The sequence below is a fragment of the Tilletiopsis washingtonensis genome (assembly GCF_003144115.1).
Source record: "Tilletiopsis washingtonensis strain MCA 4186 unplaced genomic scaffold FA09scaffold_9, whole genome shotgun sequence".
In the NCBI taxonomy this organism is placed as follows: Eukaryota; Fungi; Basidiomycota; class Exobasidiomycetes; order Entylomatales; genus Tilletiopsis; species Tilletiopsis washingtonensis.
The window spans coordinates 180461-196930 of record NW_020312006.1 but is presented as its reverse complement, the minus strand read 5'-3'; the positions used below and the strand labels follow the sequence as shown (position 1 = coordinate 196930).

Genomic DNA, 16470 nt, shown 5'->3' with positions numbered 1-16470 from the left:
GTCTTGCTTTGCCCTGGCGCTAGCGAACTTGGCACCGCAGGGACCCCTGCGCGTGCTCCTTCGGGCGTGCTGCCCACACCGCAGATCTCTCGTTTGGACTCGACAAGCTGATATGCAGCTGCTGCTCAGACCGACGGAGAAAAGAGTCGTTGCGACCTCAAACGACTCACCTCGAGGCCTGGTATTCGGACAGCGACGGAAGGGGGACACGTGTGTGCTGCCTACTCGGCACATGCTTGCCCTGCCCTTGCCTCGTGATAGAGCACCGCCGGGAGCGGAAGCAGCCGCAACTCCTCGCAGGTCGACAATCTGCCGATCCTCGGCGCGTCTCAAAGGCATCTCGTGCCTCTCTTCGCCCTGTTGCCAAGTGTAGAGTCACCCGCCGGCAGACGGCAGGCGTCGGTCGCCGCAGCCGCATTCCGCTCAGCCGTGCGCTCGTTTGGGGCGGTGCCGTCGGAGGCAAAGAGGTGCAGCCGGCAGCTGCCATGTGACTTCAGCCGCTCAGGCTTGGGATCTCACCATCGCTTCCGCAGCAGCATGCGGCCTTTGCCTGGCTTTCGAGGCGCGGGCGGGATGCGTCGCACGGAGCACATGCAACTGCTGCGAGCAACGCACAGACCCCATCACCGCTTCACATCGCCTGGAGGCAAGGCAACGTCGCCGCCTGCAAAGCCTGCAGAAGCATGCAAGAGTGCTTGCGACGCCATACGCCGTGCGGGTCGCCCCACAGCGAGCGTCGACGACGACGAGCAAGGCCCGGCACCGGGAGCGAGGGCTGAGCGCAAGACGGGGCTTTTTCTTCCGGGCGAGGCGGGACGAGCGAGGGGCACTTGCGCTGCGGCGCCTGCGCGAGGCTGCGTCTGGGACGAGCAAACAAAGGCCTGCGGCTGAACACGAGGGCCCACGCCAGCTCTCCTGCGCCGCATGGGCTGCACTGCACACTGCTGTCCTGCGGGAGCCATCTTGCCCAGAGGCTGCACGCTGCTGCCGTGCCCGAGCCGTCGCCGGCGTGCTGCTGCCATGGAGCTGGCGAAACGATGGGCGGGCACCAGAGCGGAGACAGCACGCGCTCTCCGCTGCAGGTCAGGTCTCACCCGGCGCTCGGCGCCGGCGACGCGCCTGCGCGCGCGCGGCCACGCCCAGAGCGCAGGCAGCGAGGTCCAGCCTCTCGCACGAGCGCCGATCGCCGAGACTGCCCATCGGGCCTCCTGGCATGGCATCCAGCCCCGGTCCCCCTTGACGGATGCAAGTGGTCCCATCGGCTGTGAAAGGAGACGCTCGTCCAGCTCACGTGAGGAGACAGAACCATCGAGGGCCCTCACGTGCGGCACTCAGCAGCAGCCCGTCGGGAGGCGCACGAGATGCATCTTGCTGCCGATCCCGCGGGCTGAGCCGTGGGCGTGGCGTTTCCCTGGAGAGGTGGGGCGCCGGATGCGACTTGCGAACGCCTTTCTGCAGTCCTTGCCGCGCCACGTCCCTCATGCCTCTTGCGCTTTGCTCCTCACACACACGAGGCTGTGTTCACTTCTTTTTGCTGTGCTCGAGCACAGCCAGGGCAAGCGGCGGCGTATTTGGGCTGCGTATGCAGAACAAAGAACGACGGCGATGGCGTCACGTCTCCCCACATCTTGAGGAGCAGAGCAGCATGAAGAGCGTGCCTCGGGTGCGATCGACCGATGGCCCGTCAGGCATCGCCCGCGGCACAAGTGCGATGAGCTGGCTGCCTCGTGCATGCTTATTGCACCGTGGTCTCGACGACTCGTGCGAACGTCTCTGAGAAGAGGGTGCGCACCGCATGCAATGATGGCCTCTGAGTACTGCGAGATGCTGCAGTCGCTGCGAGAGGATACTCGGAGCGGGATCGCTCGGCAAGGCCCGGACAGCGACAGAGAGGCCGCACTTGATCGTCCGCGCGCTGGCTTCGGAGGCAGAACGGCGAGCAAGGCCCGCCTTTCGCATCGTCCTCAGCACCAGGGCGGCGCAACAAGCTGAGTGCACAGTGCGAGAGTTGCAGCGCAGCATTCATGGACAGCGCCTCAACGCCTCGTAGGGCCGAGCGTGACGTACTTTCCTGCGCTCGTACAGAGCTCGCAGTGACTAAGCTGCAACGCTGCCACGCTGCAAGGAGAGTGCGCGCTGCGTCCGTCACACCGGAGCAAAGGAGGACGATGCCACCACGCGGTCTGTTCTGCAGTCCGCTGCGCATGCGGACGCTGAGCGAACAAGGGTCAGGGTATGGCCGTCGCGGAGGGCGCTGCTTCTGCGATCGCTCCAGCGAGCGGGCGACAAGTGCCCACGCCACCATGCATGCCGTGCCATGGGTGCGTGCGACCGAGTCGGCGGAGCGACAAAGGAATATGCAGGCACAAAGGAAGCTCGAGCGATGCCCAGGCACGCGACGTGCCATCGTCCGGCGCCCTCCGTCGTCCGGACGCCGCATGCGGTGGGACGAGAGGCGCTCGGAGGGGTGTGGCTGGACGACTTGCATCTCCGCCGCCGCCGCGCGGCGCGCAGACGCGCAGCCAAGGGGCGCCGCAGCGGCGGCACGGCCGCGCCGCGTGCGAAGCCACCGCGGCGGAGCTCTGACGCGCCGAGCGCCACGCGCCACCCTCCGCTCACGGCAACGCACCTTCCGAGGGGCAGGTCATCCTCCACGGCAGGGCTCCGGCGCAGCCCTCCGAAAGCTCGATCTCGGACGATGCTCGAGCCGGCTCTCGTTCGTGCGAGTCAAAGTTGCACCGCATTGCCTCGTTCGGTCTTCGGCCATATACGCCTCGGCGCTGCTTCTTGCCGCCGCCTCGCGCCTCCGACGCCATCGCCACGATCCGGGCCACGCTCTCGCGGCACCCTCATTCCGGCTTTGCTCCGCCTTCTCAGCTGGCTGCGTTCTGCCGCACGGTACAACATCAGGAGTGCCTGACTCGGACGAGACGACGCACGGCCAAGAGAGTCATGCTCCCACGGCCCTCAGCCGGCGGGTACCACGAGGAGCTGCGGCAGACGAGAGGGTCTCGTCGATGACGCATTTGCGAGACGCAGGGCGATGATCTGCGGCCCATTGTCCTCCCTCCCGTCTCGGCCGCGCCTTTTGAGCGCAAGTATCATGAGGATCCCCCGTGCGACGTCTCGACAGCCCGTACGGACGATCATGTGCGGGCCGCATGCGAACCTGGGGCCATCATCGGGTACTCGGAGGCCGGGCGAGGGCGCGAGCAGAGCAGCAGCACGTTCCGGCGATCTCCCACCGCACCGGCTTTCTCGCGCATCCACAGCCATTGACGTCGAGCAGCGGACATATCGGTGCATCCGGAAAGCATCACAAGCAATAATGACCGTAGACGTGGCCTCGACAGCGAGCGTAGCGCGATGAGACCCCTGCCGCAGGTGTCGCCAATGATGGGATCGGTTCGCGGCGCGGCGACGCGCCAGGACGCGCGCGTGGCCCGTGCGCTTAGACGGCACGCAGCCAACACCGCGGCTCTGCTCTGTCTCGCCAGCCCAGCCCGTCTGAAGCTGAAGCTGATGAGAGGAGCGACGGTCTCCAGCACAGGAGCTGAAAGCTGGGTCTGTGCTGGTCGCGTGCGAGAGGGAGAAAGCCAGTCATGCCTGAGGCAGCTGTGCCTTCGAGCACGTGCGGTTCCCGCTGCCGCACTCCTCGCCAGCCGCGTTCAGGTCCATCGTCCAACTCGAGCCTGTCTGCAGAGCTGCCTGGCCCAGCCACCTTGACGCCGAGGTCATGAAGCACAGCCGTCGTCCTCGAAGCAACAAACAGGCCAGACGAGGCGGTGAGGGTGCGCTTATCGTGCGGCGGCGGCCCGTTGCCGGCCCGTGAGAGCGCCCCACGCCCCGCACACGGGAGAGGAGAGGAGACAGGCGGCGTGCCTGCGATTTTGGCGCAGCCGACCCCGCGCGCTGCACCCTGCTGCTGGCCCCTGTCGCTTGCCTCTCTCCACCACGCTCCTCCGTCCGCCGTCACTCACGCCCTCGTCTTCGCCACTGTCCGCTGCTGCACTGCTGTAGCCTTGCCACATCACTGGCGCGCCGCAGCAGCAGCGCTCTTTCGTCTCGCCAGCTCCAGCGCACCTGCTCTCTGGCACACGCGCCCTCCACCTCGCCCGTGTGCCTGCGCAGCTCTGTCCGCTGCTGCGTCACGCACTTCTCTGCTGCCGTCTCATAGCGCATCATGGGCCTCAAGCACCCGCAGTTCCTCGCTGCGACACAGGTGTGGGGCTGCCACAAGTGTCGCACACACCTCGCCGTCGGCGAGTCGCTCGTCAGCACTGTGAGTCGTTGCGCATCACCGCCAGCCTGGTGCCCTACGCCCGGCTTCGCTGCGTCCCTCTGCGTCGCCAGGAGACGGTGCTCACACTCTCCCGGAGCGCAGAAGTTCAATGGCCAGACGGGCCGCGCCTATCTCTTCGACCAGGTCGTCAACATCACCTGCGGCGACCCCGAGGACCGGCACATGACCACGGGCATGCACACGGTGCGCGACATCTGCTGCGAGCGCTGCGGCTGCACGCTGGGGTGGAAGTATGTGAGTGAGAGATGAGCGGTGCAGTGGCGGTGGACTACAGTCTGAAGGCCTGGCGAAAGCGAGCCGCGAGGAGGTGTCATTGCGGGACTGACGCGTGGCCTGGCTTATCAGGACAAGGCCTTCGTCACGTCCGAGAAGTACAAGGAGGGCAAGTTCATCCTCGAGGTGAGTTCCGCCGCGCGAGGCTGGATATTCTTCATCGCCTAAACCTCTCCTCGCCTGCAGAAGAACCTCATCACGCACGCTTCATAGACGGCCGGCCGCATTCTCGGCGCCGGCCTCACTCGCATCACTAGCCTCGACGAACCAGACCAGTGCTCGATCAACTTCGCTCTCTCGCGTGACCTACACACCACCACTCTCGCCGCACGCATCAGCCAGTCAACGCTCCATCTTCCCTGCGAGGCCGCACTACCGCGGCCGTTTGTACATCTCGAGCCTCTCTCGCGCCCAGCGTCGTCTTCGCGCACTCGACGCTCGCTCCGTCGCGACTGGACCACCACTCCAATATGCCTAGCCCGGGCGCACGCAGTCGCTACACGACGAAACCAAGCCGGATACGCCTTGCCGCTGCGAGGACGCCAAGCTTCAGCAGCAGCAAGGTCTGGCCGTCGGCGATCTGCGCAAGAACGTGGCGCCTATCCGCCTGCGATCGCACCAGTCGCGCGCGGCCTGCTGCGGCCGTCCGGCGCAGCGGCACAGGCGCACCCTCTCAGCTGACGCACACATCCAGCACACACACAAGCGCAATGCACGATTGTACCATTACTTTGCGCCTGCGTTGAACGCCGCCTCCTCCTCGTCCGAGAGACTCGGGCCAGCCTGCTCCTTGCGCAGGCGCTCCATGGCACGCTTGAATGCGTCCGAGACTTCTGCCTTGAGCATCGGCTCTTCGTGCTTCGGCGCATCTGCGCTGCCGTTCTCCTCTGTCGGCTTGGCCTCGCTACCCGCCGCCGGCGCGGCGCCCCACTTGCGTTCGCGGCTCGGCGCAATGGCGTTGACGTCTGCAACGCGACGCGAGCCCTTGAACTGCTGGTCCGCGCCCGACTCGGTGAGGGCCTTCTGGCTGGCCGTGCTCGTGTCCTGCTTGAGAATCTCGCGCAGCGCCATCGTGGCGTACGCGGCCGTCGAGAGCGTGAAGCGCACCTGCAGCGCCACAAAGGGCGCCTCGGCGTCGGGCTGCGGCACGGCATCGATGCCAAGCAGCTTGTCCTCGTCGGACTGCGTCAGGTTCACGTCCGTGTCGGTGTAGCGCACGAGCGACCAGGAAATGTTGCGCGGCCGCAGCAGCAGCTTGCGGTAGGCGCCGTGCAGCGTGTACTCGCTGATGGCCAGGTCAGCGAAGGGTGTGGACGGAGAGGCGGAGGCACTTACGGAGTCTTGGCCATGGCGACGTCGCTCGGCTCGAGACCGTCCTCGGCCAGCATCTCCCGGTACCGCTGCTCCATCCAGCCGCCCTCGGGGTAGTGCACCTCGGAGCCGGCGATGGGGATGAGCACGTCGTTGATCGAGTAGTTGCCTACGTCCGCCTCGGTGAGCACCTTGACGCGCTGCAGCGCCTGGTGCTTGTGTGCGGTCGAGCTGCCGGTCGCTGCGCAGGCACGCTTAGTCAGGGTGTGTGCGAGCACTGAAGGTTCAACGCTGCTCACCAGCAGCGACGGGCGCCTCGGCGGCCTCCTCGAGGTCGTCGCCAATGTCTCCGGCCTCGTCATCGGCGCTCGGCTCAGCGCTTACGACGTCGCCGACGACCGGCGCGTCCACTCCGAAGCGCTCGACACGCTCAGACGCCAGCCGGTTCCAGACGTACGACTGGTACGCGTGCAGGTACATGGTGCGCATCAGTTTAGGGATCTGGAGGGGAGCAGATGTCAGTCACGGGCGGAGGGCCTACACTGGCGTCCGCAGCACTCACACCAGAGAAGTAGCCCATCCAGTCGCCCTTGTGCGTGCCGTCCTCGTGCAGGTTGCGCTTCATCTTCTCGAGGATGCTGCGCTCCGGCACGTGGCCGCGCGGCATGAGCTGCAGCGCCTCGTTGTACTGGCCGTTCTTGTATGCCTCGCGCGCCGCCTCGGCCTCCTCCATGTCGCCGGGGCGCGCCGCCAGGATGCCCTCGACGGCCGTCTTGAAGTCGCCCTTGAAGACGGGAATCCCGATGTGGTGCGTCGAGACGCTGCCGCTGCCGAAGCGCTGCATGCCGTAGTAGTTGATGAAGCCCTTGGTCTTGAGCACCTCAACCGACTTGGCAATCGCCTCCTCGCTCCTGACCTGCACGTTGCGCAGCGTGATGAAGAACTCGTTGCCGTCGAGCGCGCCGAGGAACATCGGCTTGTCGTCGTAGCGCAGGTGGCCGATGCGCAGGCCGCGCTCGCCGCGCTCGCGCACCGCCTGCAGCGCAGTCTTGCGGTCGCCGCTGCCCTGCTGGAAGCCGCCTCGGCCACGCCCGCGACCACGTCCGCCGCGCGGGCCACCACGCACGTCGCGCTCGCGGCCCACGCCGTTGACTGCCTTCCACACGTCGTCGAGCGTGCGTCTGCCGCGGCGCAGCGAGACCTGCTGCACCGTCGAGGCGCGCTTGTCCTTGGTGCCGGCGAACTTGAGGTCGCTCAGCGCCTTGTTGAAGTGCCCAGGCGTAGGACCGCCAAGGCCCAGCGAGCGTCCGAGGATGGCAAGAGCGTCCTGCGTCTCGCGGTTGGTCTTGTGCAGCAGAAAGTGGATGTAGTCCGGCAGTTGCGCTGCGACACGAGGCTGTCAGCATGACTGGGTCCGCGAGTCAGACGCAGCGGCAGCTCACCAGCCTGAGCGCCCTTCTCGCGCGGCTCGCGATTGCGAGGATCAAGCTTGACGCTGGCGCCCGAGCTCCACGTGAGCTTGATGCGCGTGAGCGCAGGCACCGCAGGAGCCGCAACCTTCGTCTCGCTCGTCGACGACGCTGCGTTGGCAAGTGCGTCCTCGTCCACTTCTGCGGCTGCAGGAGGAGGGGCAGCGCTCTCTTCGACGGCAGCACTCTGCAGGCGGCCGCCGAAGAGCTCTCGCACAAGATGATGCGCAGCCGTGCGCAGCTCTTTTGACTCGAGCGACTGGGCAGCTCGTCAGTGATGTCGCGCCCCTTTCTCTCGAGACTCTGCTCACCGGCGTCAGCACCTCCGGGCCACTTCGCGCATCAGGCGCGTCCCTGCCGCCGCCGCGGCCTCCTCGGCCTCCTCGCCCGCCGCGGCCGCGGCCACCACGGCCGCCAGCATCCCTCGCCGGCGGGCCCTTCTCCCACAGCTCCCGCAGCGGCGCGACCGTTTCTGCGCCGAGGACCTGGGCAATCTGGCCCTCCTGCTCCTCGCTGATCGTCTCTCGCCATGCCCACGAACGTTCGGCCTCTTGTCGCTCCGCCTCCTCGCGCGCCTCGCGCTTGGCAGTGCGCTCCGCCTGCTCGCGTTCCAAGCGCGCAGCTCGCAGCTCGCCAGTGGAGTCGTCCTGCTCTGCAATCTCGGCAGCGAGCTGCTCCGCCAGGCCATCGCCGCCCTCCTCGCGCGATGGCGGTGCGAGAGAGGTGAGGTGGCAGACCTCGCCGCCCTTCTTGACCTCGAAGACATGAAAGTCGGAGAAGCTACGGCCGAAGTATGAGCTGACTGAAGCATAGCAACAGCGTCCAAGCTGCATGGCAAGGACAGGCAAACCTGCTGCACTCCACCGGGCATATCGCAGCACACTCACCGCTGCTTGATGACGCCGCCCTCCAGGCCGACAAGGTCCGGGCTGACATAGGCCGTGATGCCCACGTCCTTCTCGCTCAGGCCCTCGAACATGGGCGCCTCAGCAGCAGGCGCCGGCGCCGGCTCTGCAGGCGCGTCCGTCGTCTTTGCACGCTTAGCAGTGGTGGCATCGGCGGGCGAGAGGGCGCGCTTGACCGAGGCAGACGCCGGCGTGCTGGCGGCGTCGTCTTTCTGGGTGCTCGAGCTGGCCTCTGCGGCGCCTGTGCTGCTCTTCTGCGCCACTGCCTCGCTGCTGCTAGTGCTGGCCTCCACGGCCGGCTGCTCGGCAGCTGCAGGCGCAAGCGCGGCAGGCTCGCCGGCGGCCTGGGCGTCCGACATGGCGCTGCGGCAGCGGGCAGATGCGGTGGACGACGCCGTGAAGTAGGACGAGCTACGAGCTGTGTGGCAGGAGGAGCGGTGCGCTGCGCAGGTGTGCGTCTGTGAGGCAGCTGGAGTGGTGGACGCGAAGGAAGAAGAGTGGAGCGAAGGCCAAATTCCTGGTGTTGGCCTCACGTGCCGCCGCACGATGCGCGCCTCCACCAGAGCAGGCCAAGGCAGGCCGACAGCGTCCGGGCTGGAGCTGACGTCGCCGCGTCTCCTGACGCTGGAATCTGGCTGAGCCAGCTTCTCACCTTCCTCTCACCCCACCAGCATCAGCACTCACCCCCTTCGCACCTCTGCTGCGCGCATACACTTGGAGCGCCGACTGCGAGCGCAACGCCAACTGTCCATCGTCGGCGCAAGCGCGCCTCTCGACTTCCTTCTCGCACGCCCTTCCTCTCTGCCGCTGCGCTGCACTCGCGGCCGCGCCTCTCGCAGCCGCAATAAGCGCCGTCTCGTCGCTGCTGCGGCTCATGGCCTCGACGCCTGTGCGTGCGGCGGCGGCTGGTGCTGCGTCGTCGTCGTCGTCGTCGTCGCCGCGCAAGGCGCCGCGCCGAGCTCGCGAGCGTGCTCGCCACAACGCTGCCGCGGGGTCTAGCAGCTCGGCGTCGGCAGAGGCAGCGGCGGGCGAGGACCAAGGCGAGAAGTTGCCGCGCGGCCCGAGACAGCGCAATGGAGCGCCCAAGCAGGCCGGTGCCAGCAGCCCGCCAGCAGGAGCAAGGCAGACGACGCCTCTCGCGCCACTGCCCGTCGTCGAGATGCCTGGAGCTAGCACCGGGCAGACTGGCAAGCCTGCCACCGCCAGCTCTTCGGCAGGACCCCCGGAGAGCGCGCCCGCAAAGCCGTGCAGAGATCCGCGGACGCTGCTGGGTGTTCCTGGGGCAGCCAAGAACGGATCTGCGTCTGAGCCTCGCGTCATCGCCAAACGCCCGCTCCGAAGCGGCCCTGCCTCGACGCAGATCGCGCACGTCGAAGCACGCCTGCGTGCCTTTGCGTTCAATGAGGAGCAGAACCGGGCACAGCAGGTGTTCGGCACTGGCGCAGGACAAGGCATCGCGATCCCGGATGCACCGAGAAGCATGAAAAGCCCTGCGCCGCGCAGTGCCGGCGTGGCTATTGGAGGTGGTGTCGGCGTCGCTGTGCCAGGCCCATCGAACGCAGGCGGTCGCGAGGCCAGTCCATCTGCAACGCCCAGCGCGGGGCTCTACATTCCGACGAAGCCGCATGAGCATCCGGCGCAACCGCGGCCGCCTGGCATTCCACGCAACCCGCCGTATGCAGAAGGCACGCTGCCGATTCCTACAGCATCGCGTCAAGAAGAGGCGCAGCTCAAAGCAGCCATGGCGCCGCTCATCAAGGGCGCTCCCACGCGCGCCAGACGGGAACAGGCGAACGAGATCATCGCGCAAGACCTTGCCGACGCTACAACGCTCCTCAGAAAGCTGGAGGGCGCAGAGGCGGCTGCGATCGCCAAGGCAGAGAAGGCCTCTGGCTCCAAGCCGCTGTCAGACTGGCGGGAGGCAGTCGGCCGCCAGGCACGCGACATCTGGGACGTGAGTGTTCGCAGCCCGACAGGCTCCGGCATACTGCTGACCGATGTATGGCTTCCAGTCTACTCGCGCATCGAAGGCCGATATCAATGCCCGGCGAGGCCTCATGACTCGTGTCCAGGGAGCGATCTCGCGGCGCTGGGGCGCGCACGGCCTGATCGTCGCGCCGTTTGGCTCGTCGATCACGGGCATGTATGGCGCAGACAGCGATCTTGACCTCGTGCTGCTGGATCCGATGAGGCCGCTGGGCGTTGGCACTGTGAGTTGTGCGAGCAAAGATGCCTATGCGCCCGTGCTAACCTGCAAGCTCACAGCCGGAGCGCTTCGTGCTGCCCTCGCGCGCTCGCAATCTGCGCTTGCGCGGCAACATGCCAGACTACTACGACGTGCGCGTCGTCGGCCATGCGCTCAGCGCCGGCGGCTTTGTCGACGTGCAGCCCGTCGTCTTTGCCGCCGTGCCGATCGGTGAGTGGCTCGGCAAGTAAAATACGCTGCGTCCGCTGACGACTACCCTGCTGCAGTCAAGTTCCGCGACCCGCAGACCGGCCTTCAGCTCGACTTGAACATCAACGACCGCTTCGGGCAGGCCAACTCGGACCTGCTGCGCACGTACGCCGAGCTGCGGCCGTCGCTCTTCCGGCCCTTCGTGTCTGCCATCAAGACGTGGGCCAAGCGGCGGCAGATTAACGACCCGTCCGGCGCGCTCGGCAGCGCCACGCTCAGCTCGTACTCCTACACGCTGCTCGCGATCCAGTACCTGCAGTCGACGGGCGATCTGCCCAACCTGCAGTCGCCTGAACTGCTCAAGGCGCTCGAAGTGCCGCAAGAACGTCTCTGGAAGGCAGGCAAGATCACTCACCGCCGTGCGACTGCCGCCGAGCGGGAGCGAGCGCGCCAGCTTGGGCATGCCCGGCCGGGCGATCGGCGCGTGACGCAGCCAGGCAAGATCTACGACGTGACGTTTGCGCGGCTGCAGAAGCCGCATGCTGCGGCGCCGTTTCGCGCAGAGCCTAAGGACGAGCACAGCCAGAATGTGGCGCTCGGCGCCGCCATTGTCGGCTTCTTTACGTGGCTCGACCAGCTGCCGCGCTGCGCCGTGTCCATCGCTGCGGGCAAGATTCGGCCGCGAGCACCCGAGCGCAAGAGCAAGATGGCTAGCGCCGAGAACGGCAGCGAGGCTGAGGATGCTGAATCCCAGGAGGTAGAGGCTCAGAAGGCAGAGGCCCAAGAGGCAGACGAGGTGCTGCCGAATGTCGAGAACGCGGTGCCCGACGACGAGGCTGTCAATGCTGCCGAGCAGGAGGATCTCGCCCTGCCCGCGCGCGACGGAGACGTCACCATGACGCTCGACAACTTCGAGGAGCCGGACTCTTGGCGGCAGAATCAGCTCGTCATCCAGGGTGAGGACAAGATCACAGCCACGACGTGGCCCACTCGCTGACAAACGCCGCAGATCCATTCATCCTCGACCGCAACTGCGCTGGCGGCATGAAGGCGGTGAGTGCGCCGTGTCGGATTGCTCCAATCCATCACTGACTGTGCGCTTCAGGAGAGTGCCTGCGACCGGTTGTACGCCGAGGTGCGGCGAGCGCGAGCCCAGATGACTGCAGCCGCAGAAGCAGCGGAGCCCGCCGGCGCCGCGCCCGTCAGCGACGTGCCCGGCCCGGTGCGCCGTCTGCTGGGCGAGCTGTGCGCCGACGTGCGCCTCGATCTGGCGCACGACTTCATCGCGGGCCTGCAGCAGGCCGAGCTGGCGCTGCAGCAGAACAAGATGCCCAAGATCCCCGCGTGCCCGCGCGAGCTCGTCGAGCTGCTTGAGCAGCAGCAGCGCGAGACGACGCCGCTGCAACACGAGGCATGAGCGCGACGGCGCGGAGATGCTGCAGCTTGCACGTGGACCCTATCGATATATTCATGAGCTGCGCATCGCTTCATAAGTCTTGTCGCTGGCCACAGGACCGTGTGGGAGTCGTCTGAGGAGGTGAGCGAGAGACTTGCAGGAGGAGGAGGCGGAGGCAGCTGTTCCCACGCGCCCCGCGCGGCGCCTCCACTTGGGCGCGCCGCGGCGGTTAGCCCGCTCCTTCGCAGAGTGCACGAGCCACCTCACGCCCTGCTCGGATGTCGCGCGACACAGACCGAGCATCTCAGGCAGGCGGGCGCTCTGCAGCTGGAGTGCGAGCATGTGGATTACTCTGCAGCGGCGGTCGAGAATGCAGAGACGCGGAAGCAGCGCCGATGCTGTTGCTGCTGGGGCGGCGGGGAACGCATCAGCGCCAAGTGCGAGGCGATGCCTTCTCAGCTCAATCGTTGAACATGCGGGGCTAAGTCCGCAGCGCTTGGACCCGTCCTTTCTTGTCCCGTCTGGCTTGCCTCCGCACCACCACCTCGCCCTCTCAGACCACCAGCCTCGTACGCCGCACGGCTTCAAATAAGACTTACTCCCACCGCCATCCAGCCGCTGCCCATCATGGTCACGCACCGCGCCGTCGTGTACAAGGGCCCGCACAACGTTCAGATTGAGGACGTGCCCAAGCCCACGATCCAGCATGCGTGCGTGCCCGCGTCTTACCGCGAGATGAGCCTCGCTGACATGCCATCCCCGCGCCGGCAGCTCCGATGTCATCGTCAAGGTGCGTACTGTACTGCCTCGGTGCGCGTCCGGGACTGGCAGCATACTAAATCTCGCTGCAGATCACCACCAGCTGCATCTGCGGCTCGGACCTGCACATGTACGAGGTGAGCTGATTGTCGAGGCTGTCCCATTTCTCGCTGACTGATGCACCGCGCTAGGGCCGCACCGCTGCTGAGCCCGGTCTGTGCTTCGGGCACGAGAACCAGGGCATTGTAGACGAGGTGCGTGCCACGACGGTGAGCACGCGCTATTCCACGCTCACACCTCCCGCGCAGGTCGGCTCCGGCGTGACGCTGCTCAAGAAGGGCGACCGGGTGAACCTGCCGTTCAACATCGGCTGCGGCGGCTGCCGTGTGAGTGCTCTTGCTTGCAGTCACCTGCTCGCGCGCTGACGCTGGCCGAATTAGAACTGCCAGTCGGGCAAGACTGCGTTCTGTACCGAGGCCAACAAGGGCTTCGCTGGGGCCGCATACGTGAGCGGCAGGTGAAGGATGTAGGAGCTGCTCCAGGCTGACGCAAGCTCTGATGCAGGGCTACGTTGCTAGTAAGGCCGACCGAGGGTGTGTCATGCGCGGCAGGCTGACTGGCCGGTGCTTCTCCAGTGGGACCCTACCCCGGCGGCCAGGCCGAGTACCTGCGTGTGCCCTACGTGAGCGCGCAGATGCGGGCGTAGAGACACCGGCTCACGAGGCTTGTGTGACAGGCCGACTTCAACGCTCTCATCCTACCGCCCGGCACCGAGCACGAGGCCGACTACGCCATGGTGAGGGACGGAAGGCTGTTGAGCGGTTCTCGGGGGCCAACGCTGACACAAAGCTGCCAAAGCTGAGCGACATCTTCCCCACGGGCTGTGCGTTGACGCAGGCGGGAGAACGCGGTTGCCCAAGCTGATCCTCCTCGGCAGGGCATGGCTGCAAGCTTGCGGGCCTGGTTCCTGGAGACACGGTCGCTGTGTTCGGAGCCGGCCCTGTCGGCCTCAGTGCGTGTCTTGCTGCCTGCTCCAGCGACCACTCGCTCACACAGCTGCACTCGCAGTGGCTGCGTACTCGGCGAAGATCATGGGAGCGTCAAAGATCTTCGTCGTCGACCGCGTGCCCGAGCGCCTGAAGCTCGCCGAGTCGATCGGCTGCATTCCCATCGACTTCACCAAGTCCGACCCGGTGGACCAGATCATCGAGCAGGGCGGCATGGTGGACCGCAGTGTCGATTGCGTTGGCTACCAAGCCGTCACGTCGGACGGCAAGTGAGTCTCTCGTGTCGGCTGCTGCGCGCTACTGACAGGCGTCTGACTGTCTCTCTTCTTCGCCAATCAGGACGGAGGCGGCCAACACGGTCCTCACCTCGTGCATCAAGGTCACGCGCGCGTGCGGCGGCATCGGCTGCCCTGGCCTCTACGTGAGCAAGAGACTGAAGTGCCAGATGTTGGCCCAAGATGGCTGATCATGCCCCTTGCAGGTACCCTCCGACCCCGGAGCGCCCGACTCGGAGTCGGCGCTCGGCATGCTGAGCCTTCCCTTCGGCAAGGTGCGGTCCGTTGTCCTGACGAGCTCAACCGGCCGCTGACTGCGCCTGCTTCAGCTTTTCGAGAAGGGCCTGTCCATCGCCACTGGACAGTGCAACGTCAAGGTGAGGGATCGCAGCATGCATGCCCGCATCGTACGTGCTCTCATTCTCCTCTCTCTCTCTGCAGTCATACAACCGTCAGCTCCGCGACCGTCAGTCACCCGTCCGCGCCGCCTTTTGCGTCCTCAGCTCACGCCTTCGCTCAGTGATCACGTCTGGTGTGGCGAAGCCGTCGTTTGTCGTCTCGAACGAGCTCAACGGACTTGAAGGCGCGCCCGACGCCTACAAGAAGTTCGACCAGCGAATCGAGGGCTACTCGAAGGCGAGCCGCCCACCTGGCTTCCACTCGACTCGCGCTGACACCCTGTTCGCGCAGGTGCTGCTCCACCCCCACGCCAAGTAGGCAGCAGACGACGCACACGACACGCTCACACAAGCTGGCGCAAAGGCAGCTGCGAGCCCAATGACCATTGACATGCACTCAGTAGTCAAGCAGTTGCGCGGCTGGTAGATGCGACGCCGGGTCAGCAGAGAAGACCGACGGTCGAGCGCGGTACTCACTGCTGATCTCGTAGATCATGCGCTGCCGGAAGTACGGAATGTTCTTCCTGAGGCGCGGGCAGCACTGCGTCAGCGAGCACTCGACGACGTTGCAGGGGATGCGGGACTCACTGCTCGAAGTTCCACCGCTCGTCGATCAGCACATCCTCCTCGCGCGGCGGCCCCCGCTCCGCGTCGCGCGCGCTCGCCTCGAGCAGCTCGGCCGGGTCGAGCGGCGGCGGCATGGGCGCGTACGGGTCGCGCCGCGAGAGCTGCTCGATCATGAGCACGCTGAACACGCCGCAGTCGTAGCCGTTGCGCTGCTGCGGGTTCGTGCGGCACGTGTAGCGTTGCCAGCCCGAGACGTCGAGCTCGCGCCCGCCGTGCGCCGCGGCCTTCTTGGCGCGCCACTCGCTCACGAGCCAGTCGGAGAGGTGCTCGGCGGCCTCGCGCTCCCACGAGCCGCCGGCCATGCTGTCGTAGAACTCGAAGCGGCGCTCGCGCAGGTTGATGCACGCGCACACCCAGTGGCTCTGCCCGCGGTTGATCGGGAAGAGCAGGCGGTCCTTGACAAAGACGTCGCCGACCTTCTTCGTCCAGCGCGCGACGGCCTTGTGCCCTCCCTCCTCGATGCGCGTGTACATGCCCGTGATGAAGGCGTGCACGTTCCAGTAGCCGTACGCCTGGCGCGCCCGCCGCGCGGCGAGCTTGGCCGCCTTGACCTCGTCGCCGTTGGCGTTGGCAAAGGTGTTCTGCAGCGGCAGCGGCGCCGAGGCGCGCCGCTGCAGCATGTCGGCGTTGCGCGTGTTGATGAGCACCATGTGGAAGTTGATGACCTCGTCGTCGAGCCACTTGCCCGGCTGCAGGCGCTGGATGTTGCGGTGCGTCGCCTCCGCGCCGGTGATGGCCTTCTTGAAGCCGCGGTCGCGGAGCGCCTGCTGCACGACTGCCTGCTGCTCGGGCGTGAGAGCCTCGGGCAACTGCAGGAGGGAGTAAGGCACTGCGCACTGACTATGCACGTGCTACTCACCGGCTGGCGGCCGAGGATGCCACGCGCCCGTCGCTTGCGCTCTGCATCCTCCGCTGCAAGTCGCTCGGCCTCCTTCAGGTGCGTCCGGGATTGGCGGAGCGCATTCTGGGAGACGCTCTTCTCCCGGCGAGCCAGCAGATCGCGAAGAATGGTAAGCTCGGAGTCGAATGACGAGACAATGACGCCATTGGTCTTGGACTTGCGCTCAACCTCGGTACGGTAGCTGACGACGGCGTCGAGCGAGTGAATGTCGTGTCCCGTCGCATCCATCACGCGGCGGCGCATGCCCGCCAGCGTGGCGCGCTTCTTCTGCTCGTTGGCAGCCTGCGTTTTGACCTTGTGGTCCCACATAAAGATGGGCTCCCGCTTGCGCTTCTGCGTTTTGGCCGCGGCGCGCGCAGCGAACGTGTGCGAAAGAGAGCGGCGCGGTTGCCGCAGAGCAGAAGCGCCAATCGCAGAGACGCTCGAGATTGCGGAAGGCGAGCGGGCGAGC

The 16470-nt window shown here is 66.4% G+C and overlaps 7 protein-coding genes across 7 annotated transcripts; 4 read left to right on the top strand and 3 right to left on the bottom strand.

Annotated features, from left to right (window-relative positions):
* The first annotated feature begins 648 nt into the window (after window positions 1-648).
* Window positions 649-1683, top strand: FA09DRAFT_264039 (hypothetical protein). The gene has a single exon (XM_025739754.1). The coding sequence runs from the start codon at window positions 925-927 to the stop codon at window positions 1630-1632; it is 708 nt and encodes a 235-aa protein (XP_025598711.1). The 5' UTR covers window positions 649-924; the 3' UTR covers window positions 1633-1683.
* FA09DRAFT_264038 (hypothetical protein) lies at window positions 1684-2529 on the bottom strand. Its single transcript, XM_025739753.1, has one exon. It carries the CDS (start codon window positions 2486-2488, stop codon window positions 1736-1738), a length of 753 nt encoding a protein of 250 aa, XP_025598710.1. The 5' UTR covers window positions 2489-2529; the 3' UTR covers window positions 1684-1735.
* A 1413-nt stretch (window positions 2530-3942) lies between these two features.
* FA09DRAFT_329490 (yippee-like protein) lies at window positions 3943-5289 on the top strand. Its single transcript, XM_025742203.1, has 4 exons — window positions 3943-4282; window positions 4385-4537; window positions 4649-4702; window positions 4763-5289. Exons 1-4 carry the CDS (start codon window positions 4184-4186, stop codon window positions 4787-4789), a joined length of 333 nt encoding a protein of 110 aa, XP_025598709.1. The 5' UTR covers window positions 3943-4183; the 3' UTR covers window positions 4790-5289.
* Window positions 5283-8739, bottom strand: FA09DRAFT_329489 (pseudouridine synthase). The gene is made up of 7 exons (XM_025742202.1): window positions 8244-8739; window positions 7668-8136; window positions 7330-7615; window positions 6450-7270; window positions 6187-6388; window positions 5912-6128; window positions 5283-5861 (listed from the first exon to the last, which is right to left on the bottom strand). Exons 1-7 carry the CDS (start codon window positions 8618-8620, stop codon window positions 5303-5305), a joined length of 2931 nt encoding a protein of 976 aa, XP_025598708.1. The 5' UTR covers window positions 8621-8739; the 3' UTR covers window positions 5283-5302.
* A 141-nt stretch (window positions 8740-8880) lies between these two features.
* FA09DRAFT_345840 (hypothetical protein) lies at window positions 8881-12428 on the top strand. Its single transcript, XM_025744719.1, has 6 exons — window positions 8881-10215; window positions 10274-10471; window positions 10527-10677; window positions 10734-11612; window positions 11666-11709; window positions 11762-12428. Exons 1-6 carry the CDS (start codon window positions 9136-9138, stop codon window positions 12071-12073), a joined length of 2664 nt encoding a protein of 887 aa, XP_025598707.1. The 5' UTR covers window positions 8881-9135; the 3' UTR covers window positions 12074-12428.
* A 189-nt stretch (window positions 12429-12617) lies between these two features.
* Window positions 12618-15137, top strand: FA09DRAFT_329487 (glutathione-independent formaldehyde dehydrogenase). The gene is made up of 18 exons (XM_025742201.1): window positions 12618-12762; window positions 12824-12842; window positions 12904-12948; window positions 13003-13065; window positions 13120-13197; window positions 13252-13317; window positions 13376-13388; window positions 13447-13493; window positions 13548-13607; window positions 13670-13694; window positions 13749-13823; window positions 13880-14087; window positions 14158-14239; window positions 14300-14368; window positions 14423-14470; window positions 14535-14559; window positions 14614-14729; window positions 14784-15137. Exons 1-18 carry the CDS (start codon window positions 12680-12682, stop codon window positions 14808-14810), a joined length of 1149 nt encoding a protein of 382 aa, XP_025598706.1. The 5' UTR covers window positions 12618-12679; the 3' UTR covers window positions 14811-15137.
* FA09DRAFT_296963 (cysteine proteinase) lies at window positions 14889-15918 on the bottom strand (the record flags this gene model as incomplete). Its single annotated transcript, XM_025740187.1, has 3 exons — window positions 14889-15015; window positions 15203-15699; window positions 15766-15918. Coding segments are annotated over 3 exons (777 nt in total), but the record flags the coding sequence as incomplete, so codon positions are not given.
* Between the last annotated feature and the right edge of the window lie 552 nt (window positions 15919-16470).

Bases quoted from the DNA above. Each gene is read 5' to 3' on its own strand.
- FA09DRAFT_264039 (XM_025739754.1), top strand. From the start codon at position 925: ATGGGCTGCACTGCACACTGCTGTCCTGCGGGAGCCATCTTGCCCAGA.
- FA09DRAFT_264038 (XM_025739753.1), bottom strand. From the start codon at position 2,488: ATGCAAGTCGTCCAGCCACACCCCTCCGAGCGCCTCTCGTCCCACCGC.
- FA09DRAFT_329490 (XM_025742203.1), top strand. From the start codon at position 4,184: ATGGGCCTCAAGCACCCGCAGTTCCTCGCTGCGACACAGGTGTGGGGC. The intron at 4,283-4,384 runs GTGAGTCGTTGC...CCCGGAGCGCAG, and splicing joins GCGAGTCGCTCGTCAGCACT to AAGTTCAATGGCCAGACGGG. The intron at 4,538-4,648 runs GTGAGTGAGAGA...CTGGCTTATCAG, and splicing joins GCACGCTGGGGTGGAAGTAT to GACAAGGCCTTCGTCACGTC.
- FA09DRAFT_329489 (XM_025742202.1), bottom strand. From the start codon at position 8,620: ATGTCGGACGCCCAGGCCGCCGGCGAGCCTGCCGCGCTTGCGCCTGCA. The intron at 6,389-6,449 runs GTGAGTGCTGCG...GCTCCCCTCCAG, and splicing joins GGATGGGCTACTTCTCTGGT to ATCCCTAAACTGATGCGCAC. The intron at 6,129-6,186 runs GTGAGCAGCGTT...GTGCCTGCGCAG, and splicing joins CGAGGCGCCCGTCGCTGCTG to CGACCGGCAGCTCGACCGCA.
- FA09DRAFT_345840 (XM_025744719.1), top strand. From the start codon at position 9,136: ATGGCCTCGACGCCTGTGCGTGCGGCGGCGGCTGGTGCTGCGTCGTCG. The intron at 10,216-10,273 runs GTGAGTGTTCGC...TATGGCTTCCAG, and splicing joins AGGCACGCGACATCTGGGAC to TCTACTCGCGCATCGAAGGC. The intron at 10,472-10,526 runs GTGAGTTGTGCG...GCAAGCTCACAG, and splicing joins GGCCGCTGGGCGTTGGCACT to CCGGAGCGCTTCGTGCTGCC.
- FA09DRAFT_329487 (XM_025742201.1), top strand. From the start codon at position 12,680: ATGGTCACGCACCGCGCCGTCGTGTACAAGGGCCCGCACAACGTTCAG. The intron at 13,198-13,251 runs GTGAGTGCTCTT...TGGCCGAATTAG, and splicing joins TCGGCTGCGGCGGCTGCCGT to AACTGCCAGTCGGGCAAGAC. The intron at 13,608-13,669 runs GTGAGGGACGGA...AAGCTGCCAAAG, and splicing joins ACGAGGCCGACTACGCCATG to CTGAGCGACATCTTCCCCAC.